This window comes from Bacillus rossius, chromosome 1 (assembly GCF_032445375.1).
Source record: "Bacillus rossius redtenbacheri isolate Brsri chromosome 1, Brsri_v3, whole genome shotgun sequence".
Lineage (NCBI taxonomy): Eukaryota > Metazoa > Arthropoda > Insecta > Phasmatodea > Bacillidae > Bacillus > Bacillus rossius.
In genome coordinates this window covers 358,001,864-358,028,305 of record NC_086330.1, presented here as the reverse complement: position 1 = coordinate 358,028,305, position 26,442 = coordinate 358,001,864, and the positions used below count along the sequence as shown (strand labels likewise).

The 26,442-nt window shown below is 35.6% G+C and overlaps 1 protein-coding gene across 1 annotated transcript; it reads left to right on the top strand.

The window, feature by feature from the left end:
• The first annotated feature begins 2,654 nt into the window (after positions 1-2,654).
• Positions 2,655-22,487, top strand: LOC134528284 (dnaJ-like protein 60). The gene is made up of 5 exons (XM_063361779.1): positions 2,655-2,905; positions 4,928-5,024; positions 11,954-12,138; positions 13,533-13,703; positions 14,413-22,487. Exons 1-5 carry the CDS (start codon positions 2,826-2,828, stop codon positions 14,687-14,689), a joined length of 810 nt encoding a protein of 269 aa, XP_063217849.1. The 5' UTR covers positions 2,655-2,825; the 3' UTR covers positions 14,690-22,487.
• Positions 22,488-26,442: the final 3,955 nt, after the last annotated feature.

Below are 26,442 nucleotides of genomic sequence, written 5' to 3'. Positions count from 1 at the left end.
CAACTGTGCGCGCCTAATTTTCATTAAGGGTACCTTGTTAACGTAACTTTGCGCCACGTCATTTGTGCGCGCCTAATTTTAATTAAGTGTACCTTGTTAACGTAACTTTGTGCCACGTCATTTGTGCGCGCCTAATTTTCATTAAGTGTACTTTGTTAACGTAACTTTGCGCCACGTCATTTGTGCGCGCCTAATTTTCATTAAGTGTACTTTGTTAATGTAACTTTGCGCCACGTCATCTGTGCGTGCCTCTCTTGCATCAAGTGTACTTGGCCTGCATACTGTTACCCGAGAAACCAGTGCCACGAAACATTGAACATGTACCGGCCTACACCCTGCAACGGACAAGTAGCCCTCAGGGGCATGTCTGTGCTCAGTAATTGTATGGTGTGACGTCAACCCCTTGAATAAAGGCATGTCGCTACTACGGCAATCCCACGCATTCTTCTTTAACGTAAATTCCCAAACAATACCGCCGACGGTTCTAGCGGACCACGCTGGGGCAACGAACCACGAACCCCCATTGGTTAGACACCGAGCTAGCCTGGCGCCCTCCCGGAACATAAAACGTTAACCAGACCAGCCACCCCGCTAGAACTCGCGCCCGGACTCGAACACGAGACCGCGGCTGACGGCAGTGTAACTTGTCTTTAAGTCCAAAACTGGCCGGATCGGTTTTCCCGCGTTTCACGTGATTAGGCGCGAGGCCGCAGGGCTGTCTCGCGCTCAGTTACCATTGGGAGCTCGCAGGGGTCCGGCACTCCGCGAACGTCGGGCCATCAGCTTTAGCATCTCTTCAACATTTCAGCAATAGTGTAAGTTTTGTAAATCTTTTAATCAGCTCGGCGCCGACCCCAACCCAGTCGCACGATATTTCGTGCGACCCTTAACTTATTAAATTCTTCCCATCAGGGAACTTTATTTTCATACATAATTCCATGTCCAGTTTAAGGACCGCGTAGTAGTGGTACGCAATTTTCGGCTCATTAGCCAATTAATCGTCATCTTCGTAGATCCTCCGTGATAAGTGTTGAGAATAATACTGACTAACTTTTGCCTTTTAATTATCATCATTCTAAACGTGTAATTTGTAACGTGTGTTTTATTAAAATAACTTTCATTTCCAAGAGACTTTTACGTGTACGTCTCCAGCTGGCGTGTCCATGTAATTTCAGAGACGTTAATATTTCGTAGCAGGCTAGACTGCAAACAATCCTGAACATAGGAACTTTTCTACGTATTTGCCAGCCAGCCTAAGTTGTGGCAATACCAGTTTCGTGTTTATCTGCCAAACCTTTCATAGGGACGAGAATCCACTGTTTCAGCTTGTCGATTTAACTTTGCAATCTATCTTGGTCGCGCACACCGTCACGTATAGAGATACGCGTGTCATAGCGGTCCGACAACGGACGCGGCCAGTATCGGGACGAATGAGTGTATCAATACTGAATAAAGTGCAGTGTCCTGTAACTCGTTTACCATTCATTTACAAGGCGTCCTGGGTGGCCTGAACAGCCCAGGTAATTTCCGAACCGAGACGCGCTCCTGCCTGCAGCCACGAGGCCGAACCGCCGTTAAAACCCCTGAGATCTTTTACAACGTTAATATTTAATTAAAAAACTAAAACAGGCAGCGGGAGTGGCATCAGTTTATTCCCTTCTTCAAAATATAATGCCCTCATAAAAGTAAATGGCCCAGGGCCCCGCAAAGTCTTGGACCGCAGCTTTTGGGATGGTTTCTTAGTTTCCTAACACAATTTTCTTACATTGTAATCATGTTCACGACCATCATAAAAGATCTTGCTGTTAACAACATGTTAAACTTAAATAAACATTAAAAAAAAAATAGTTTACAGTATTGTAAGATATAATACAATACCTACACTGGGACATTTAAAGCATAGTTGAACATTTCTAAACAATAAAATTATACAAAAGTGGTATAGCAAAATATACTAAATGGAATGGAATCGGTTGCTGAATCTGAAGGGGGGAGGGATGGATAGATTCCCCCTCAAAGTTATTTAAAAAAACTTGAAAACTACCTATCGGAGAAGACAGTGTTTTGTTGTATGAGCAGCCACATCGCCTATGGTATATTTTTTTAAATATATATGTTAAAATATTATTTTTTTTTCCCAATTTCCCCCTCCTCATAAAAGTTTCCTGTGTCTGCCAACGGGTACATTTGTGGTATAAAATACTATGCCATACGTAATATACATTCGGTATAGTGTTATAGACTAGAATAGATAGGGCTGTAGCATATAATAAGATTCCCGACCGAAAGTTAGTTTTATTAGGATACGAATTTTGTGCAAAACAAGCATTAAGGTTCCCTGCCCAAAACCCCTATATTCCCCTGCTTGTCTAGTAAGAATGTAGGGCTGGTAATCTGGTAATGTGAGCCCTGCCCTTCCAGATGTTTGTGACATCAATATTGTAATGGTTTCGGGATATAGACTATTTCAGAAAATAAATATAAATTATGTTTACTACTGCTCATAAAACAGAGAAACTAATCCCCTAAATTAATTTTTATTTTTGACTATTCCTAGAAATTGGTATTATTGCGCAAATATTTCGCTTTGAAGTTGCACTACACTGCACCGACTGCTCCGAGTTGGTGAAAGAAACATTAAATCAGTTCTGTCTGCTTTTTATTATGGTTGTTAACCTGTAAAATGTAAATATTTTGACTTACTCACGTGGTATAATGAAGTGTCAGCTGTTAGACAACCGAAATACGACTTGTACAGTTTATTTTTTGTAATTATGTAACTGTTACTTTTCTTAATGTTAGTTTTATTTTAAAGTAATTTAGTTATGTTTATTTCTACGCCTGTTAAAAAATTGTTTGCGAATATTGTTCAGCAAAATTATGTGAGGAATGTTCACCTAGCAAGGTAATAAATGAGAACGTTGTCATGTTAGTGTAATTTTATTATCGAATTCTGCTGTTGATGGGCATACACAGGGCTGGAAGTATTCACCCTACTTTCCACCGTCTTTGCTGACAGACAATCCTCATCCAAACTATTCCATTCATTGATTGGTCTTATAATAAATTAGATTTTACCCTTTCCTCCACTCTGAAAAACATCTCTGGAGTTCTCCCTCATGCTCCTAAGCTCCCTTCTCTTTATCCTGAGCCCTAACATCCCCCCCCCCCTTTTTCTAATACAGCCCTCACTCATTACCTGATACATCCTTACTAACATATCTGTCCACTTAAGTGTCTTTAAGATTTTATAACTGTAAAATTCTCGAGTCGCTGCTTTTCCGTAAATAAAATAATAAAATTTGGAAAATACTAAAAATACTGTTAAATATTTTTCATGGCTGCTTAGGAATTACCAATCAATCAACCGTCTACACTTTTTAAAAGTATTTTTAATATTGCTTGACTATTCTCTATTTATCATTCACATGAGTCTGTGAAAGATGAAAGATGACATGCTCAGCTTTCAATAGCGTATTTATCCTGTAACATGTGCTACTGAGTTGATTGTGCGAGCTGCAAACTTTGGTAACCTTTGGTGAAATTCGTAACTATTCGGGCCTCAGAATGGACGTATGTGAACTGGTTGCTATGCTACGTTGTAATTTCTAAGCATTCATTAAAAATATTGTACAGTATTTTAAATGTAGCCATACTAACCTAACTGCCCACAATATATTGAAGTATTTTTAATGGAGCAAACCTAACCCTAATGACCATTCTCACGATGTAACTAATTTGTAGTATTTTACAGAATGTGCACAAACATGGTCTCGAATGGACTGTTGGGAATCTGTTGTTCTCAAAGTATAAGAACGTAAAAAAAAATGAAACAGCTGCATCAATGCATAGGTATTATATAATGTAAGCTATAAATTGTGATTTCTCAGAAACCAGTTGGAATATAAAAACTTTGTTTTCAAGGTAAATACAAGAACATTTCTAGTTTATGGAAAAAAGCATTTTCTGAATTGTATTACATATTAATTTTCGGAAAAGCAGTGACAGAAGAAAATTACCACAGTTTCTTCTCAAGATGCTTCTCAGCCACTAGTGTTTACTCTTCCATTAATTTTTCTTTCTTTTCTGACCCTTCTTATTACTTCTTCATTCCTCACATCAGTTCATTTCTAATTTAAATTTTTCTTTGTATACATATTTTAAAAACTTTGTTCTTTTTTCATTGTCCACCCCAGACACTTGTACAGTATTTATTACATACCTAACGTGTAGCGATTGCTGTTATGGTAAAATGAACTTTTTTTTTTGACGTGACGTCTAATAAATCGATTAACGCCGGCTGCACGCACGAAAAAGTGTCCCTTAACGCACTTTGTCCCGTTATGCTGTGTCCCGTTACGCTCATTGTACGCTTGTGCCGCATCTATCTCTTTTCCACTCAATTGGAACAACCATCAATTTGACTTTTTCGAGGCACATTAAACTTGAAACACTCCCATTTGTTTCATACTTTTCCTATCATCGTCCTATCCTTAACAGAATAACACAGATTGGAAGAAGTTAAATAGTAAACATGTAGCTATAAAAGTTATAGTTAAAATAATCTCTTTGTAAAGTAATAAACATATTTGAATTAATGAGTGCAAAAAAAAAAGTAAATTTATCAATTAAATTGTATATTTCATTTCACTCCTTTGTATCCATACAAAATAGTGATAATTCAATAAAAATGATTCAATTTTATTCATTAAAGTATGCAATCATTTCATCAATGTTTTGTTATGACGTCACGTTAAACTATCGTTCGTAAACCGACTTTACAGACAACCAATTTTTTTTTGGTACTGTTTCCATTATCTGACATTATAACAGGACCTTACGTTCGTACTTCAGTAATATTACATGCTTTTCCCTGCATGCTCTTGCTGTTGCTAATTTTGGCAATTTTTTTTGGTTTGATCCACAGAATCCAGTGTGCTCATAGCCATTATGACACCCTACAGCTCACTCAGAACTGTTCAGTGAAAGAGATTAGGGAAGCATTCATCAAGCTCTCCAAACAAGTAAGACTTACTGAGAAATTTTTACAAGTCCTTTGGGTCCAGGAAATATTCAGCTGCCCTCCTTGAGGAAGTAACTGTACCTATATGGTGGCCTGAAGCAGATGTGATTTTTACACGCTTTATATTAGCTTCACCTGTATGTTTATATGTTTGTTTGTATGTTTGTAACCGACTCCTTTGGGTGCGATTTTGACCTACTTTAAACGGCCAGATTTCATTCAAACTTTGTAGATTTATTTACTTAAACTTTGCAAACATATCAAAACTGTTGTTCACGTTATACTTTAGGTGCATTATGTAAAAATTGATGAGAGTTAATTCTTACAATGCATAGAAAATTTCACAGGATGAAAAAAAAAACTATATGCAAATGCAATTATAAATGTTATTTTAAATCTTATACGTAAGTAATTGATATTGAATACAGGTACATAATATCATTAAAAACATTTATTTTTTGTGAATATTAGTGATATAAATTATGTTCATAAACCTTTTGCAGTGTATTCATATAAGTGAGGTTGTATTCTCGTATGTATAAAGATGTCAGGTTGCTTGTAAGTTTCCATTATCGCTGGCAGAGAATGTCTGTGGAAGGTTTAGTAGTATCCTGGTCGTTTTCACGTGAGTGTTTGTGAAGTTATGTTTATGTATGTATAGTTTATTTGCATTATAAATTATTACATTATTAATAATAACAAAATTTGAATTAATAAATTATAATGAACATTCAGCATATTTATTGATTTTAATCATTAATTAAAATTTATCTAGATGTTTTACTGAATTAAATAATTTTATTCACATGTTTATATTAATATTGAAATCTGAGAGTTGATTGAATTACATCCTAATACTTTACCAACAGTATTTATAATATCACTCCAGTGCTTTTATTATTTTATTTCTATTAATTATTTGCATGTCAAACTAAAGTAAGTTATTTTTTTACTACACCAAGTAATTAGGCTATAACTTTTAACATGTATACATAAGTACATGCACCCATTTTAAAAAATTATTTTTGTATCTGTAATATAAGTTTTACTGTTATTTAATTAACTTTAATCACTTGTTATGGAGGGTGAAAAGACCTCACCACCTACTTAATTTATTTTGTGGTTCAGATGCCTTTCGAGACGTTTTGTAAGTTTTAAATGCAGTTAGCACTTGTGTGGTGGTAGATGCCTTAAAATGTAGTTAAAACTGAGCGGGACACTCGCACACACGTGTCTGAATGCGAGAAGAATAATGGTGTGCGAGGCACACTTTGCAAAGAATGCAAGGCACGTGAGGCTGGCACACCGTTCAGCTTGATGTAAGTTTTTGGACATACGCCATTGCAAAAACTTTTTCTGTTGAAGAAAAACTAAAAAATAAAAAATAAAGAAATAAATAAATAAAAATACCCAAGAAAAGACAAAAAACACAAAATTAAGCAAAAAATTGCTGTTGTCAACAAGGATATAAACACCACAACATATTCCGTAACAGGAATATGGTCAACAAACAAAGAAAAACAAAGAAAAATGTACTAAGAGAAAGAAAAAAAACCCACAAATGATGACGACACAGAAATATTGAACCCAAAAAACGAAACAAAAACACAACAAAACGAAAAGACGAAACAAACACAATAGTTTTCCAAAACAGAATAGAACGATAAAAAACCCCCACAAATGATGACAACACAAAAATATTGAACCCAAAATAATTCAGCACAACAGTTGAAACGAGACAAAAACACGACAAAACGAAAAGACGAAACGAACACAATAGTTTTACCAAAACAGAAACAAGCGACGTTTCGGGAACTGCTATCTGCTCCCGTCCTCACGCACATGGTACGGAAACACAGGTGCAATGGCGTATGTCCAAAAACTTACATCAAGTCATGCACTCCCATTGTACAAATCTTTCAAAGATAACACACCGTTCAGCGTTCATGATCGTCACTGTCAGAAGTGGGTCAGTCCATATCAAGTGGTCCAGCTCTGGTTGCTCGACTATTTTTAAAAAAATTCATAATTTGAGCCTTGTTAACATTATGTATTGACAGTTTAAAACTGACACAGTTAAATTTTTATTCTCACTAGTTTGATTATGGCAGCCATTTTTTTGTCATGGGGCGTGACAATTTTTACATTTACAAGGGTTCAGCTACATTGCTATATCTTGGCTCTGGTAGGCCATATCATGATGAAACAAAATATGAGGGGTTAAGCACATTTTAAGCTACAATTCTGATGACAAACCATTTTTTTAACATCACTCAATCTTGCCAACTTTAAAGGTTGAACTTGTGCCTTAGAATTGCAAAAATTTGCATTTTCATAAATTTTTTTAAGAGTGAAGGCAGTATCTGTTGGGCTTCAAAATATTTATGAATGTGCTTATGTAATAGTAGAGTAAATACAAATTATTTGGAGTGTGAGACTTCAATACTTTTTTTTTTACAATTTTGTAAAAACCAGTTTTTTCAGATTTTTGCTTACTTTACGGCTTAAGAGGCCACTCCAGTGTTTCAGGGGCACTACGCAACCCGCGTTAACCTCATAAGATTCAATGCTATTTTCATTCTGCTTATAACTAATTAACTAATATAGATTTCGAAATGATGCTTGCTTGATATGTAAGACAACGATGCTCTTATCAAAGCCCCTTTCTTAAAAAACGTGCATAAATTATGGTTGAAACCTAGAAAATACACTTATGCCTATTAGTAAAGATTAGTATAAAACCATAATTTATGCACGTGTTTGAAGAAAGGGGCTTTGATAAGAGCATCGTTGTCTTACATATAAAGCAAGCATCATTTCGAAATCTATATTAGTTAATTAGTTATAAGCAGAATGAAAATAGCATTGAATCTAATGAGGTTAACACGGGTTGCGTAGTGCCCCTGAAACACTGGAGTGGCCTCTTAATATCTCTGGTGGGCAGTTATCTAAAAATCTTAAATTTACACACAATTAAGTACTCCATGGTACATAACTCCTGTAAAAATTTAGACTTTGAGATTCAACTGGTTCGGTAGTTACAGCCTTGCCAAACTTGTGTAAAATTGCATTTTTTTTTGCAACAATGAAACTATAATAAATTCTAATTATATTTTTAAAAATCTTAATACCCTAAAATTGGCATTTACTATGCAATTGAAAAGAGTTCTCCGACTAAGAACATTAAAAAAATATGCCTGAGATGTTTACCACTGTTTGGAGTGTGCAGGTCTTAACAGGCACGGACTTGCTCTAGTATGGTCTGGTATTTGTTCCATCCTGTTAGTCTGCCAGCAGCTCTGGTATAGGAAAGGTGGTTTGTGTTTCCATGAAGGTTTTTTGTTTTTCGGTATGGAGAAAGAGTGTTCAATAGGACATTTAACAAATGAACAATGCCACAAATGTGTTTATGGTTCAGTGCAACAGGAATTGAAGAAAATCTGTGTGTTTAGTTTAGAACAGCAACAGCTAATATTTACCAGAGTTTCTAGTGATGTTAAGTCTGTATGTAAGTACCATGAGATTAAGTATCTTATTAAATATCACCATATATTTGGCCGGTATTGCAGTGATCCTTTACAAATACATAAAAAGGCAATCACAAAAGGACTTAGGGAAATACTTCCTGAACACATGTATAAAAAAACCAACTACAATTTACTGCTTGTCCCTGGTAAGTCCTTGTGTCCTACATGCTACAAAAAAATATTTGTGACAGCAAATGATGGAACAGGGGACACATGTGATTCAGACTTTATTACAGAGATTGAAAAGTTGGGAAAAGTAGACAATGTATGTACTCAATTAGGGGTTTCGCCAGCATCTAAAATAAGGAAATTGGGTTTAGATAAAAGACCACAAGCAATAGCTGACAAGATCAGTAAAGTTTCAAATGTTTTGAAAAGAAATCTTGAGGAATCTTTTGATGAAGTGATGGAAAACAGAGAAGCAAGTGAAGAGTCTGTAGAAGAGTTTGACGAATTAATCAAGAAACTGAAGGATAAATGTGCTGTTGCAGGAAAAGAATTGAAAGTGAAAATAATTAGTTTACTTCCAAATTCATGGAGTCGACTAAGAATAGCTCAAGAGTTCAATGTATCTGATCGTTTGGTAAAACTGACAAGAGACCTAGTGAAAGATCAGGGCATTCTACCAGAGTTGGGAAAGAAAAAGGGTTTTGGCATTCAATCAGAGGTGGTTACTACAGTCCGTGAATTCTATGAAAGTGATGAATACAGTCATCTTTGTCCCGGAAAAAAAGACTGTTTATCTGTAAAAATAAATAACATGAAATGTCAAAAGCAGAAGAGGCTGGTGCTTTGCAATTTGAATGAATTGTTTGTGGAATTTAAATCTAAACATCCAGACTGTAGAATTGGAAGATCAAAATTCATTGAACTCAGACCTAAGTGGTGTGTCACAGCCGGATCATCGGGAACACACAATGTTTGTGTTTGTACTTATCATCAGAATGTTAAGCTAATGGTTGACGGTGCAAAGCTTATGAAAGATTACAAAGACCTACTTGCTATACTCGTTTGTGATATGAGTAGTTACGAGTGTATGATGGGCAAATGTGTTAAATGTCCAGGAAGTGAAGCCCTAGTATCTCTGTTTGATGAATTTGAAGAAAGTGATGCCATCCCAGACAACATAATTTTTCAACAATGGACCACAACAGATAGAGCTGAAATGATAACTGTTATTCAGCCAAAAGAAGAATTCTTTCTGTCCCTTATTGAAAAACTTGATTCACTTAAAACTCATCATTTTATATCAAAGATTCAAAGTCAGCATTTGAGAGAGAAGAAGGAGAAACTTAACGAAACAGAGTGCATTGTTCTTGCAGACTTCGCAGAAAACTTTACATTTGTTATCCAAGACGAGATTCAGAGCTACCACTGGGTAAATCGCCAAGCAACTGTTCATCCTTTTGTGTATTATTACAAAGAAAACGATAAACTTCTAACCCAATGTGTTTGTGTAATCAGTGATCATTTGGACCATAACACAACAACAGTGCATACATTTCAATCTCATCTTATGAAACACTTAAAAGACACTGTTCCTTCGGTTAAACATATAATTTACTTCTCAGATGGATCATCAAGTCAGTACAAAAATAAGAAAAATTTAATTAATGTCTGTCACCACAAGAATGATTTCGGTCTTAGTGCTGAGTGGAATTTCTTCGCAACATCACATGGAAAAAATGCATGTGATGGTGTTGGAGGAACAACAAAAAGGGAAGTAACAAAGGCAAGTCTTCAAAGAACAGTCAAGGATCACATTCTTTCCCCTGAAGATATGTATATGTACTGTACACAGACTATTAAAGGTATCAAATATATATATGTTAAAGAAGAGGAAATTACCGCTCGACAAGAAGAGTTGAAACCTAGGTTCGACAACTGCCAACGGCTCCCTGGAACACGAAAATTTCACCGCTTTGTTCCTCTCACCGAGATTATAATGAGATGCTATGCAACGTCCAAATCAGAAGAGTATGAGGATCTTCCAGTTTCAACCAAGTCCATCCCCATGAATCTTCGGAACAATGACATTATCGCCTGTGTGTATGACGAACAGTGGTGGCTAGGAGTCATTGAAGAAGTTAATTTTGTGAACAATGATATTTACGTAAAATTTTACAACCCAGCGGGACCTAGAACATCATTTAAGATGTCATGTGCAGACAGAGTGTGGGTGCCGCTTAAGAATGTGTTGAGGAAGCTCAGTCCATCAGAGCTATCCACAGCAACTGGACGTTCACACAACATTTCAGCATCATTATCTGAAGAAATTTCAATGCTGTTTAACAAACATAAGAAATAAGGTACAAATTAAAATCGTAAATCATTTGTCTGTTTAAAAATGTGATATAGAATGACTGTTATAATTAATATTTTTGTGCATAGTATACATGTGTTTTGGCAACAAACTTTAGTGTAATACTTTTTATGACTTAGTACAGCACTTACAGCATATATATAAAATAATTAAGAACGTATATAAAATTACTAGGGTTGCTTTTATTTATGCAAATAAATAAAAAAAATTACGAGTTTGGCAAGGCTGTAACTTCCGAACCAGTTGAATCTCAAAGTCTAAATTTTTGCAGGAGTTATGTACCATGGAGTACTTAATTGTGTGTAAATTTAAGATTTTTAGATAACTGCCCACCAGAGATATTAAGCCGTAAAGTAAGCAAAAATCTGAAAAAACTGGTTTTTACAAAATTGTAAAAAAAAAAGTATTGAAGTCTCACACTCCAAATAATTTGTATTTACTCTACTATTACATAAGCACATCCATAAATATTTTGAAGCCCAACAGATACTGCCTTCACTCTTAAAAAATTTATGAAAATGCAAATTTTTGCAATTCTAAGGCACAAGTTCAACCTTTAAAGTTGGCAAGATTGATTGATTTTAAAAAAATGGTTTGTCATCAGAATTGTAGCTTAAAATGTGCTTAACCCCTCAGATTTTGTTTCATCATGATATGGCCTACCAGAGCCAAGATATAGCAATGTAGCTGAACCCTTGTAAATGTAAAAATTGTCGCGCCCCATGACAAAAAAATGGCTGCCATAATCAAACTAATGAGAATAAAAAATTAAGTGTGTCAGTTTTAAATTGTCAATACATAATGTTAACAAGGCTCAAAATATCAATTTTTTTAAAATTGATGAAGCTTCCAATAAAATTTTTTTTTGGACCACTTCATATGGATTGACCCAAGTGTGTGTGTGTGTGTGTGAATGTGTGCATGTGTGAATGCTGAAAAAACGTGTGAAAACCTTATGCAACTGCTCCACGCATGGAATTTAGTCACGAGCACTTTAGTTTAAACCATTTTGTGGTTTGAATCGGCCGAACCCTGGTAGAGAACTGTTTCTGGTACCGTTTGGAACCTGTGCTGCCGCAGTGCCACCCGGATGGCAACCAGGGTGACCCCAGGAGACACTCGCAGTTTGTGAAGCTGAACGAGGCCTACAGCGTTCTGAGCCGTCCCGACAAGAGGAGGGAGTACGACAACAGCCTGACTCCCCCCCAGCAACACCACCAACAATACCACCACCACCAACACCACCATACCGCCAGTTACGCCAAGTATGTGGCCCCACGCAAATGTTGGGCACCAATTTTTAAGGCGGCGGTTCACAAAAGTGTGCGCTCTTCAGGGACGTCGGAACAGGGGGGGCAGCAGGGGCGAGTCGCCCCCGTGCTGTTATGCATGGGGGGGGGGGGGGGAGAGTAGCATTTCGCCCCCCCTCCTTTTCCCAAAATAAATGTTTGGTCCTGGTAGTATTTTTCTCAACCAGTAGTTACAAACGTGGGTTAGGTTATTTGTCACCCACTACCCACAATATTTTAATCCATATTTAATACATACTACGTCATGAAATTCTTGGAATGGTATATTTAATATTTTGGTTCGGAAACTCATTAAATAGCACAATTTTGCATCTAAAATTCCAAATTTTTCCGGGGGAGGGTCCCCGGACCCCCCACTCTAGGACTGAGGTAAGTGTGATACATCTTTTCGCCCCCCCCCCCCTTTCCCCCCAACTCATGAAAACGTTCTGACGTTCTTGAAGATTTCCAGGTGCACCCTGTGGTATCCCAGAGAGAGGTGTTTCCAGATGTAAAAAATACATCTAGTTACTTTATTATACCACTTTATTACTGATATACCACTAACACATAGTTCTAATGTGTTAATTGAATGACTACAGGTTTTGCTCAAACAGTGATTTCATTATTGTAACATATTCCTCATAAATTTGAATATGGTATGCCTACAATTATTTGTAGGATTTTAAATGCACCCGGACTTGAAAAGGTTTGAAAACCACTGATTGAAGTATTTATTCATAACATTTGGTAGAATGCAAAATTCTCTTTAGGTATGTTCACAATAAAATATCATATTAATTAGACCAATAAAGTTGTTACCTGATCTGTTAAGTGAACACCATAGGGTTGTGTTGTTAATGATAAATGCTGTTAAAATATAATAATTGTAAAGTTTGTTAGGTTAGGAATTTTTTTTTGTTCCCATATTTGTGAAAATTATTTGTGTGTTGTGTTGACAAACATACAATAATTAAAGTTCCAAAAGAAAGTCTGTTATTTTTAGGATTTCTTGTATCACAGTAGTGTGTGAATGTCTATTCTTTATTATTAATAGTTTTTTTTTTTTTTAACTCTGTGTTAACGTGACAGTGCTTAGATGGACTGGCAAGATAATCCTTGTATTCTTCTTTCACATTAACATGTCTACTGTAAAAATAAAAGATAGTGAGATGAATACACACAGAGTGACCCATGTTTTTTAATGTATAAGTTGTCTCCATGTGCTGCATTTATAAAGAAATACATGGATTGAATAAGCAAATAATTTTTTTTTTCCAAAACTTTAGCATCTTATGGAAAAAATTTTGTTTTATGTATACAGTAAGATTGGATAAATCATGAGGGTAAAGTTTTATCTTTGTGAACAGGGTTCACTACGAAGTATACAACTGGGACTCGGAAGGCAAGAGAGGCAACGCCCGCGGCAGCGAGGGCTACTACGGGATTCCCGGTGTGAAGCGAGTCTCGAACGCCACCATTGCGTTGCTGTGTTTCGCGCTGGCCAGCGTAGGTGTCATCCTCCAGGCTGTCGCCATCAGGTACTGCCCTCGCAGGCAGGGCTTTACGAATCCCGGGCGCCAGGGCGACTAACTTCTACCAACATACCAAGATGTACAGTCAAATGCTCCATTTTTACGATAAAATAATTTGTAATAAATTGGTCTGAAACATGGCATTCGAAACATAAAAAATAAATAAGCAAGCATTTGTGGTTATAAAATAATTTAAGAGATGCACAATAAAAAAAAAATTTTCTTTTCTTATTTATGCACTTTGGTATGTACAATTTTTTGTTCAAAAATAACATTCCTTGAATATCAAGCATTAAAATATGGGGTAATTTTTTTTAATGTTTTGAATTAAGTTTTGATTAAATGCTACCTAGTTCCATGATATAACTTGCGTTTGGGTGCTATATGGATATTAACTTGCATTTCGATGCTATGTGGTTTTTTTTTTTACTACTGTTGTTTTGGTTTTATCACAATTAACCGTATAATCTTGACCCTAGCAATAAGTTAACTCTAAAAACTGATTCTGTAACTCATGTTGAAGTGTTTTTGATGCCAATGCGAAAGTTTGTGGTTAAGCCCCTTCTTCCGGCGTGAGACAATAGCAAACTAAGAGCACAGTTTTATGAGTCCACTGATATTGCAGGTCTCTCATTCCTTATAATTTTTTTTTTTTGCGTACAACCTTGCAGAGGGAAATCCCTATCACCTTCACTGTTGTTGCGGATGTCCGCAGAGTGTCGCTGACGTTCTCCCGCGAGCACCTGGACCAGAAGTCCCACGAGACGGGGCAGATACTCGCGAAGGTGCGTGAAGATGCCGCACGCCTCGGGAAGGAGCGGCAGCTGGAGCTCCTCCGGGAGCGAGTGATCCGGTCGGGCGTGGAGGTGCCCCCTTTCGACTTCGGCAAGGAGGGCGCCGCGGCCCTCCCGGCCGACGCCGCGGCCCTCCCGGCCGACGCCGCGGCCCTCCCGGCCGACGCCGCGGTCGTGGAGGGATTGGCCCGGTCCTAGTGCGACGGCCCAGCATCGTGTGTCAGTTGGGACGTGGCCCTGTGCCGAGAGTGGGTGACGGAACGTGAGGGGACCGCATGGGCAAGACACATCGTAGAACTAGTTTACACTGCACCAGGATGTCTGTCTGCGTGGGCCAGAGATCATTGTTTCGATTCCCAGCCAAATTTGGGATTGTTTATGATTGCAGGTTTTCGCTGCTGCAGATGCTACCGTGAAGATGGTGATAATTGTAATGCAGATCAAAGCATCTTTTATTATTTCTTCAACCTTGGATGTCTGAAACCCACAGGCTCAGCCAATGTAAATTTCTGATTTTTCAACATTTGTACAAATTAGTGATGGGTCGATTCCGATTCCGGAATCGGTAGTTTTCATCGATTCCTCAAGGATCGAAGGATTCAGAATACAATGGTTTTGGAATCGACAGTGGCCGATTCTTTCATTGTTTTTGTAAGCTTGAAAAATACATTTTCTACCCAACATAGAAAAATCTTTTGATGATTTAATAAGGGAAGTTTTCATGAAGTTTATTTAATCAGACTTACCAAATAAAAATTTATTGATTTTTCTTTGGCCACGGCAGCTTTGTTTACGATTGTAGATTGTAAAAAAAAAAACTTTATTTTTGTGCCACGTGCCACCTTAACAATACGGCCATGAAGAAAATCTCCGATTATGAATGCGAAAATTCAGTTTAGTTTTATATTTTTCCCCTTTAATATTTGATGTATTATGCACGAAGTACGCTGTAAAGCAACGTAACAAATTCTTGTAAATATAACGTCTCCATGTTTGTGACATTCGTTTTACCACATAAGAAATATTTTGGTTCGTCTGTTGGTAGCACTGAGTTTCCAAACATTGCAGCTTGCAACAGAAATGTATTTTTTAAATTGCTGAACGTAAACAACCGTTTTGAAAGCAGTGTAATTGTTTTATAGAATTATTTACGGTACAAATCGGAAGTTAATTAAACTTTAACACGCGGATATACACAGAGTAAAAAAAAATATTTGTGTAAGAAATTCCCACGTAAAAAGTGGACTTTTTGAGATGCTTAAACGTGCACGTCTCTTACGCAAAAACCGGAAATTTGATTTTCAACTTGTGACTATTTGATATATTTACCTGAAATGTTATTTAGTCTGGTGTACATATAGTATGTGCTTCGTATTGTTTACATCCTTGTGAGATAATAGAAAAAATTTTTACATTGCTTTGTTTTTACGTTTTCCTGCGTTTTCCACAGTTTTTCCCCGGTACATTGAAATGTGTAAATATGCGGTTGTAATGAGTGGACGTGTATTTATAATTTTAAACATACGCAATTTGGAATCAGTATTTAGTTAAGTTTTAAAATACAGTTCTTAACCTAGCTGTACAAGGTTTTGACTAACTTAAAAGTGACAATGGAAAAAACAAATAGTATTTGTAACTTTATTGGTCCCGAATTTTAAGTTTCTATATAACTTAGTTTATACTTGCAAAATAATACACACTTAACTAATTTTGTGTGACTATAATGGAAAAAACAAGTTATATTTGGAACTTTTTTAGTGTAAATGATAGTGATGATGTTAAAGCTAGGTGTAATTTTTGTGGGAAATTGATTTCGAGAGGAGGGTCAAGCAAATCTACTTCAAATTTGCACAAACATGCCAGAACATTTCACGGTAAGGAATTGCAAGATTTCAAAACCAAAACTGTTGAAGAGAAGCCGAATCCCCTATCATCTATCATCATCAGTGTCTACAGGTGGGCCAACTGAATCGCTCAAACTTAAGTTGGTTAGTGCATCTGATAAAACTCAGGTAACTTTGCGCCAGTTCATTGACAACAAGAGACCATTCACTCCAAATCATCCCAGAGCTGAAGTATTAAACAAAGCACTTGCTGAGATGATTTGTTTGGATAACCAACCATTTTCTGTGGTTGAATACCAAGGTTTTGTTCGTTTGATGGCTGTAGCCGAGCCGAGGTATAAGTTACCCACGAGAAAGTCTCTCTCTAAAGAAGTTATTCCTGAGATGTATGAGAAGGTAAAGTTGAAAGTAATGGACATTTTGCAGCCTGTAGAATCTGTTAGTATTACTACAGATATGTGGTCATCTACTGCAAATGATGACTACCTGAGCATTACTGCACATTTTCCGGATGACTCCTACAAAATGCAGCATGTTTGTTTGGAAGTAATCCCATTTTCATATGAGGTCCACACAGCCAAAAACTTAGCAGCATTTTTTACAGACACGCTGGGTAAATGGGGTCTTTCAGAAAAGCTGAGTTTTGTGGTTCGTGACAATGCTCACAATTTTTGTGCAGCCATGATTAAGGCAGGTTACCAAGATGTGCCATGCATTGCAGCTTGTTATAAAGGATAGTCTGTTTAACCAGAAGGAAGTGAATAATGTGATAGCCATTTGCCGGAGTCGTATGGGACATTTTAAGCACTCAGTAAAAGCCACCAAACCACTAAAAACAGCTCAAGATACACTCAACATGGCACAAAAGCGTATGATTCAAGATGAACTTACAAGGTGGAATAGCACCCTCCACATGTTGAATAGAGTGCTGGAGCAGCGTAAACCACTGGCCCTCGTCACTCCTTGCTTGGACCGAACCAATGGAATCTATCTCAACCCTAGTCAGTGGACCCTTATTGAAGCAGTCAGTGAAGTGCTCTCCCTATTTGAGAATGCAACACTAGCAGTCAGCTACCAAAATGTTAATATTGGAGAGACCATTCCAATTATTAACAGTATTGCGGCTGCACTGAAAGAAAATGGTGCTTTTAAAAGTCTGAAAGCTGACTTACTTACATCTCTTGAACGGAGGTTAGGTAACAGTGAATTTGAGCATTGCTATGCAACTGCGACAATTTTGGACCCACGTTTCAAGACTAAAGTTTTTGTTTTGAATGATGCTATCACAGATGGAAACTATTGAAACCATAGAATTTGCTTCATTCCAAGTAGAAATGCAACCAGTGTTCGCCAAGAATGTTTAAGTGCAGAAGATGAACTGAATACTTATCTGAATGAACCTCTTTTATCAAGTGTGTGTGATGTGCCAACTTATTGGGAAAAGCAAGTTTTCCTAGGCTAAAAAAGTTGGCAAAATGCTATCTAGCCATTCCACCTGCAACTGTTCATTCTGAACGCTTGTTCAGTACAGCAGGGCTAATATGCGACAAGAAACGCAATAGGTTGAATCATGAGAAAGTTCGGAAACTAGTTTTTCTCAACAAAAATCTCAAGACTGTGAATTTTGACTATTGAATAGTCAGTTTTCTCTTTGAATAAATTTTTTTTCAATCAGAACTGTTGGTAATGTTTTAATGTATGTACTTGGAATTCAAACATTGGAACTTTATAAACATATAGTTGAAGTCTCAATTGTGATACATGTTTAGAAGTGTTTCATTGTAGCAATTGAGATGAGTGGATTGCAAACGGTTTGAAAATTAAACTATTTGAAATCATCCTACATGTAAATCCATAGAAATGCACGTCTTTTTTCTATGTCAAAAGTACATTAAAGAATTGAAATTGTTTCCTTTTTAACTTTTACATTATTATTTAATATTAATGATGTGTTAGAATCTACCAAATATGTGCTAGAAATTTAGGGTACAGTAACTTAGAGTAATGAACATGCTTTTTAAAATTATGTAAGTTGTACATAATGTTAATCTGTGCACAGGAAAAAAATTTAAGGCTATTACATTTTGAAAAACTCAAATGTCCTTTTTTCTGAGTACATTATTCTGTTGAACTTCATCATTAAAAAATTGTAATGAATAGGAATCAATTCCAAGAATCGAACCTTTAGTTTAGGAATCGAAAATGGAACCGGATCTGTATATTTTAGGAATCAGCCCAACACTAGTGCAAATTAGTCTTTATTTTTAGGGTTGGATGTGATGTCCTGACGCTCAAGTTTTCCTTTACTACAGATGACTTGAGTACAAGCTGGAAGCAATAGTGTATTGTTATGAATATGTACAGTGTTAAAGTCTGTATATTAGCTGGGTCTGCATGTGTGCTTAGATGGTATGATTATGTATACATTTTTAAGCTAAGTTTTTTATGTCATTTACAGTTTGCTATAATTCCTGCACATACATAATTAAATTATATTAAGAGTTTTAAATTTTTTTTTATGTGTAAACTTTTTAGCTCTCTGTGTATGGCATTTGGTAGGTGTAATTTTGTGCATGGAATGGAAGTTGCATGGAATGGAAATGTGTAACGACCACGGTGCTGCCATCTGTGGCGGATGGCACGAACCAAAGTTCATAAAGACAAACTGAAACTTTATAGCATTAACTGTTTAATGAATTTTAACAAACTGGGCAGCATTTTAATAATATTCCTTGTTGAAAATCAGGTCCAAAGCCGGGGTTTAGTATTTTTGCGAGTCTTTTTCGCATTAATCAGAGCTGTTATATTATACAGTTTAGCCTTTCACTGTGCAAATTGAATGATTCAATTGTCAACGTAGCTGCTCCGGCAGCGAATTCTAGCAGTGGGTGCGGAAATTATGCGTGATTCTCGTCAAGAAAATGTAAGTGAAAACACAATTAGCGTATATTTATCATGCTCGGTATTATTTTAAAGAATTCTACGTTAAATTTTGTGTAAAGAGTTTTATATAATACTTGTATTTGCACATGAGAACATATGAATTTGCTCGTTACCATGGTTATATGTTTACACATCACTTGCAAGCACTGAAAGACTCGCTCACATTTTAAAAATTTTGATTTGTGTTTGAATGTGAACATTAAAGTATTTTTGTTCCTCCCAAAATCAGCACTGTGAAATGTTTGGTTGTATATGGGTTGGCTGGCGTGAAAGACTCTTCAGCCGTGTGCCTCAGGCACACAAGTTTAGAAGCCATGTTTTCGGAGACCAAGGCAGATTCCTTGTTGATGAGATGTGATAAGAGCCATAAAAATAACTTTTAACTGTAGATCGTCTTGTCTTCTTGGTCTTTTATGTTCATACTCTTTGAGCACATAAATATTTGGTTTCACAATTTGCAGGTACAGTAGACTTCCGATTATCCTGGTGCAGGTTATCCGGTTTGCGGTTTTACGGTGCGATATTTCACTTCCATAAACCATAAACACGAAAATAATTTTTGAGTATTTTTATTTTTGTGATCTATTGACTATTGCTGTGATTCAAGACAAAAAAAATGCTGCCAAACATGGTGCATGCATAGTTGGTAAGTGTTAGTATGCATCATGAACTTCAAAACTGTTAGAGCAAATTATAAACGCACCCCTGTAAGCCGTGCGCGCTTACGTTCCATGTTATCTTGTGAACCACGCTCAGTTTAGCGCTGGCACGGCACGGCACGGCTGTTCCATGACTTGTGAGCGATAACTGGCCTACGTAGTTTCAAGGCAGCAGTCAGAATACAGAGGTTTTATTTTGTTGTTGTTATATTCTTTAGACAGTAATGTCTTACAATAAATGAAAACGAGTGATACTTGACTTTCAAGAAAATTTAAAAATGATCAACCAGCTTGACTAAAATATGGCTATGTTTAGTGATATAATACGGTTATGTTTTATTGATATGTACTGCAACTTTTGTTTGTAAATTACTTGAAACCTTATACAGATAGTTGGGATAAAAATTTTTTTTAACTTAATTGATTTTTTGTATTATTAAAAAAGATTGCTTTAACCGTGCATTACCCTTATAGTCGGGATTCTGCTATATGTACAGTAAATGTTTTCTGCAATATAAAATGAGGAACTGGTCATTTGATTTTCAGGTGGAGAAAGTGTGTATTGTATTTATCTCATCGAGTAAATGCATTTGTAGTTCCACTATTGAAAAGTACGGTAGTAATTTGGAGAAAGAGGTAAGGCCACTTTGGTGGATAGAAACCTCTTGTGCATTCATTGGCTGGTGGTTTTAAATTATATCGTAATTGTATGAAATGGATAACAAAGTACTGTTAAATATTTAAAAGATGTATTGAGAGAAAAGAAACTATGCAAGTGTTTTTAGAGCACATAAGAAGAGTAGTAATTATGTATTGCAGCAAGCTATGGTAATGATGTTAGATCACATAAAAACTATTTGAGATCTCTTATATAGCTGTCCTGAATTTGAATACTTTATTTGGTTTTATTTATATATATATATTTTTTAAATTTATTATTTATAGGTTGTAAAAGGTCAAATGAATCTACTAAGATGTAGTATAACTTACAACTTACGGGTGGTAATGTGATTAAATTAATTTTTAAGTTGACAGTGTTGTTGAAGTCTTGTAAATATGGAATGTGTAGTTTGTTACTATATTTTGAAATATACATAATATATATTGCATTAAGTAGTTTTATCTTGATAGCAGTTGTAGCACTCACCATGCTCTTAGAATGGAAATTAATGTGCATTGTACATGACTTACCTATTATTACCAACTCAAGGTGTTTGTCTTTTTCAGGTAAGAGTACTGATTATCACCTCAGTAATGTGAATCAAGTCTGGTAGAACAATTTCTAAGTATCTTGCATCATCAAAAGCAGAATGTGGGTTTAAGTGAATTAAAGTAGCTGAACTTTTTTTTTTGCTGAATCGCTGGATAAATTTTTCATCAAATTTAAAGTACTTGTAACTGAACGTAATCTATAGAGACCTGTAAAATTCACGTTATTATCCACCTACAGTCTTAATTGCAAATGTTTGTACAAGTTAATGATCTTATCATTGGATCACAAGTTATTTGACAAGCCCTGAGCCAATGAAAAATACCTTCAAAATACACTATGTCCATAAATGAATGTCTCAGTTATAAAATTTAAAAGTATCAACTGTAGCCGTTGTAGTGTGTTAGTTCAAGGTCACACTCAAACAGTTTTAGATAAGCGCATGCGTGAGTACTGCTTTGTTGTTTTCTCGCTTGCAACGCAAAAGAGTGGCTGTTCCCCCAATTAGTGGAGGGTGAACCTGTAAACTTTATCTGGCAACAGGATAGAGCCCCTCCCCATTGGAATCTCTTTGTATGACAGTGGTTGAACGTCGAAGTCCCTATGCGTTGGATTGGTCGTAATGGTCGAGACGACAGAGCTCTTTATCGCTGACTTCCACGTTCACCTGACGTAACATGTTTGGGGGTTCATAAAAGATCGAGTCTACGTTTTGCCGCTACATAATGATTTTCCAGATTGGAGACACAGAATTGAAAAGGGTATTATTGATTCCATTACTCCAGACGTGTTAACCAATGTGTGGAAATAATTGGACTTAGGTTGGATGTGTACCATGATATAACTAAAGGTGCAAATATTGAACATTTGCAAGAAAAACTAGTTTAGTTTACCTTTATTTTGATATATGATTTGTTGTAAATAGTCTAAATTAAACTGTTATAATATACTATTGAAACTGGGATATTCTTTAACAGACACCCGATACATCTGACCAATTCATGTGCGACCCACAGAGAATGTGGAATGGGGTGGGAGCAAATGTAAACATGGCATCATCTTGATTATAAATATGTTTGCATAGGCTAACCCAGAAAATACGGTAATGCAAATTTTACAGGTCTATTAATTGGTGATGACTTGGGACAAGATTATATGGTGACTTAACGATAAAACTGAAATGTGACTAAAATCACGAAATCAGCCAGCAATTCGACAAAACATAACTCAAATTACAAAAATGTTATCTTCTGTCGTAGTAAATTCAATGTATGTAATTTATTTCATATGAAGTGTGTACAAAAAAAGAAAGAACTAAATTAATTACAAAAATTAATTTCATTTTGTTTGATCTTGCATCTCTTGATAGTAACAGTTTTATACATTAATGACGTTTTTGCACATTTATCGAATATGTACATACTAATTACTATTTTACTGTAAGATTGCTTCGTGTATCAGTTAAAAAGCCTGATGTTTCTGTTGAAGTAAATATTAATTTTCATAGTTGTTTAATAATGCACTATCGTTATGACTAACACAATTGCACAGAAATCTCCTTTTTACCATGCTTCTATTAGCTTCACCTTTAAGAATGAACTATATAATAAAATCTTTCCAGTATTTTATACACTTTTCAAGGTCCAATGTATTGAAATTTTGCATACATATAAATAACTTCTGACCTTAGCATTAAGGGGAGTTGGAGTTTTTGTGAAGGAGGGGGGGGGGGGGTTTCTGAGGGTGAAAAAACCACTGATTTCAAGCTATGGGTAATAACCAGGTTTTTCGTGTATCCATGAGGTTGGGCATGGTGTGAATTTTCGCCGGGGTCGACTGTGCCCCTGGGTTAGGGTTAGGTGGTAAGGGGGGGGGCGGGGGGGGGGGAACAATGCCCTTAAATTAAATTTTGAAAATTATAAAAGTGAATTCTTTTTGATTTAGAATTTTTCTGAGGTCGGGTTATGGTGAAAAATGTGCCCCGGGTTTGTTATTGATAATATGGGTACTATATCTAAAATAATCTTCCCTCTCTTCTGGCATGATTAAGTATATGATACTGACATTCCATCAGTCCGTGTTGATTTTGGCACAGATGGTGTGCATAACATTAATGGCCATTCAGTTTCCAGCGAAATACAGCTATGGTACTGCTGAAAGGCAAATGTTGCCATTAATACTGAGTTGGGCATCTACCGTGCATAAAATGCAAGGCTGCACTGTAGATTATGCAGTTGTTTATTTGGGATCGCGTCTCTTTGCTGCCGGACAGGCTTATGCAGCTCTTAGTCGCGCAAAGTCACTGGATGGTCTCCAAGTAGAAGAACTTGATTGCTCCAAGATAACAAGAAAAGTTCCATGTAATTTTGACACATTAGCTGAAATGACTAGATTACGTGAACATTAATGACTAATTTTAAGTTCATTGTAACAAATACTTGAATCACTTATATTTGGTATTTTTAATTTGTTTAAATTATTTGTTAAAAAAATTTTATTTTATTTTGAGACTAAAAGGTTAAAATAAACTTACAGTTAAAAAAATGATTTTATTGTTAAACTAAAAATTAAAAAAAAAATGTATTTTTAAGTTTTTTGTCCAACAGCCACATAACTGTATAACTATAAAAGCATGGGGGTGCTCTCTTCTTTCATTTTCGTAATGACAATATCCTAAAATTAGTGATAGAAAATTTAAGACAAATGATATCGAGCGCTCCCTGGGTGTTGATCGTGAAAGGGGCGGGGGGAGGCTGAGGTGCAGGCCCACTTGGAATTAAGAGGCCCCCTTACTAAGGAGGGCCTGCCTGACTGTGAAAAACGTGTTTGATGTCAAACATCATCATGTCTTATTGAAAAATTTATATTTAAAATTTTTCTTCTTAATGCATGTATGTTGGCCAAAAAAATGGTCAGTGTACAGCGTACGGGCACCGCATCCAGATATGACGTGTTGGTTAACACCACGTGCAAAATTCTCGGACCGTAAACCACCTGCCCCCCCCCCCCCCCCCTCCTCCAATAAATATCCGCTGACCCCACTTGAGAATCCTACAGATCTGCGCCCCTGAATCACTCCATTACTAATTTAAAGTTCATTATTGTTATTAAGTTCCTGTATTAATTTTTTTGTAATGACCATTTCGTAAAATTAGTGACAGAAAATCTATTACAAATCATATTGTTATTTCTGACATAAAATTTGGGACGAATGGTATTCAGCACCCCACGTTTTTAGTTATACAGTGTTGTGCATTATTTGGCAGTTAGACAAAATACTTAAATTTTTAATTCTATTTTTTAATTTTTAGTTCATTCAACAATAAAAGCAGGTTTTTTAAAGTTTTTATTTTAAATTATAAGTTTATTTTTAAAAATGAAATCAACCTAAAAATAAAACCATAAAAGTCTTGTCACTAGTTATTTATTACTCATATAGTCATATGGCTGAAGTTCTGGTATATGTGTACCTATATTGCAGTCCCCGCACTAATTAAGCTGATGAATATTTTCATTAATCGTGCACAAAAAGGAACAGTAGCGGTCTGATGTTTGTTATACCAAGTGTAGAAACTCATTGTAATGGATAATAAGTAAAGCACATTCACACAGTTAGTACTGTACTTCTCAATAATTACAATAATTTGATGACACATAACAGATTTGCATTTTGATTTATTTTAAATATAAAATATTCAAATATTCAAAAACTAAACAAAAATTTTACCATTGCGAAAATCCTTTACAAATACTTTGTGATGCACATTGCGTTCATGACTGTCAAAATAACATACTTAACATTTATGATATATGTACACAATAGTAAACCTATACATATTTATTCATAACATGCATTGAAAATATTTGCTATATAATTTATAGTACCGGTACAAATTAAGCTAATGTACATTTTATGAGCAATTTACAATATATACATATTTGTACTATCACAGTATGGATAAATACATTTACTTCACAAAAATTAATTGTGTATTTGCAAAAAAATATAATGAAAATTTTAATTGGGCATAATGATATTCCTTTTTCCAACTGGAAATATATTTTTTCTTCCTAGCTTTTAGTGAAACCTTTGATGGTCACAATAAATGCCGCTATCAGTTATTTTGATTTTCCATCTTAGTTTAACTGTTGCAGCAGGATGTATTTACCAATGAAATTTTAATACAACTCTTTCTGTTTATTAGGTTGGAAAATTTAAAAAAAAAAAAGAGCTTCGAGAGTTTACAAGTATTTGTGTTAGTTCAAGATAGTTAAATCTATCAGTCGGGGGTATGCATTTTTTGTGAAAAGATTTCAAGACTAGCAGTTGCGGTAAAACATTGTTGCACTGTCCGAGTTTCATGATTGGTTGTTGTTTCACTGAGGCACGTGTGCACCACTGCAGGCACAAAAATCACAACCACTCATAGCGGAAGCAAACACATCCTGAAATGGCCTGGTCGAAAATGGCGATGGCTTCTCGTGGACATAGCTGCCTATCACTAGGAAGAAATAGCTAGCGTGTGCATACCTTATTTTACTCTAATGAAAGTTCAGATCTTTCAGTTCCGTGCAAAAAAAAAGTTTTTCTGTTTTTTTTTTTACCAGTCTTACAAATAATATCTCAAATCTGTTAGAAGTATAATCATATAAATTAAAATTTTTTTTATCTATATTTACTAAGAATATTATTTGTGTATGTTAACTTGTCAATACTTGCAGTTCAGTTCTTTTAATTGGCCAGCACATCACAAGTTTTGGGAAATACCTACAAGATTAATTTAATTTAATTTGAAACTGTTGATGTAAATTGAATGCAACATAACAATTTTATGAAAAGCTGCCACATTCAAAGTAAAAATTCAAAAAAGTTATTTTTAAGAGATAATGTATTCTTTCTATGCTACCTACTTTGCATACACTACCTATAAACACATATTTTCACAGCATGTAATTTTTTTTTACAAAATGTCTTACATTAATAAACACAACAAGTTTTTACAAATATGTTCAGTATCAAATTTAAGGCACTGAGTTAATTTTGTTAAATTTCTAAACAAATAAATAACATTTGTGATCACTCTTAGTATTAAATCCTTTGGTATACCTTTGCACAGTATATATCATGATCAACTTTCATTTCTCCGTATAGCCTTCTTGAACTACAGCCCAAAACATTCACTTACGTTGTACAGTTATAGAAAAAATACAAGGCGTCTTATAATAATTGACAAATTTATAAACTGCACGTTTCCATGCATTTAAATCACAGCGTCAACTACATTATTCAAGGCA

Excerpts from the sequence above, each read along its gene's own strand:
- LOC134528284 (XM_063361779.1), top strand. The coding sequence starts at position 2,826 with ATGTTTATTTCTACGCCTGTTAAAAAATTGTTTGCGAATATTGTTCAG. Across the intron at positions 5,025-11,953 it reads TCATCAAGCTCTCCAAACAA|TGCCACCCGGATGGCAACCA; the intron begins GTAAGACTTACT and ends GTGCTGCCGCAG. Across the intron at positions 13,704-14,412 it reads CTCCAGGCTGTCGCCATCAG|AGTGTCGCTGACGTTCTCCC; the intron begins GTACTGCCCTCG and ends GGATGTCCGCAG.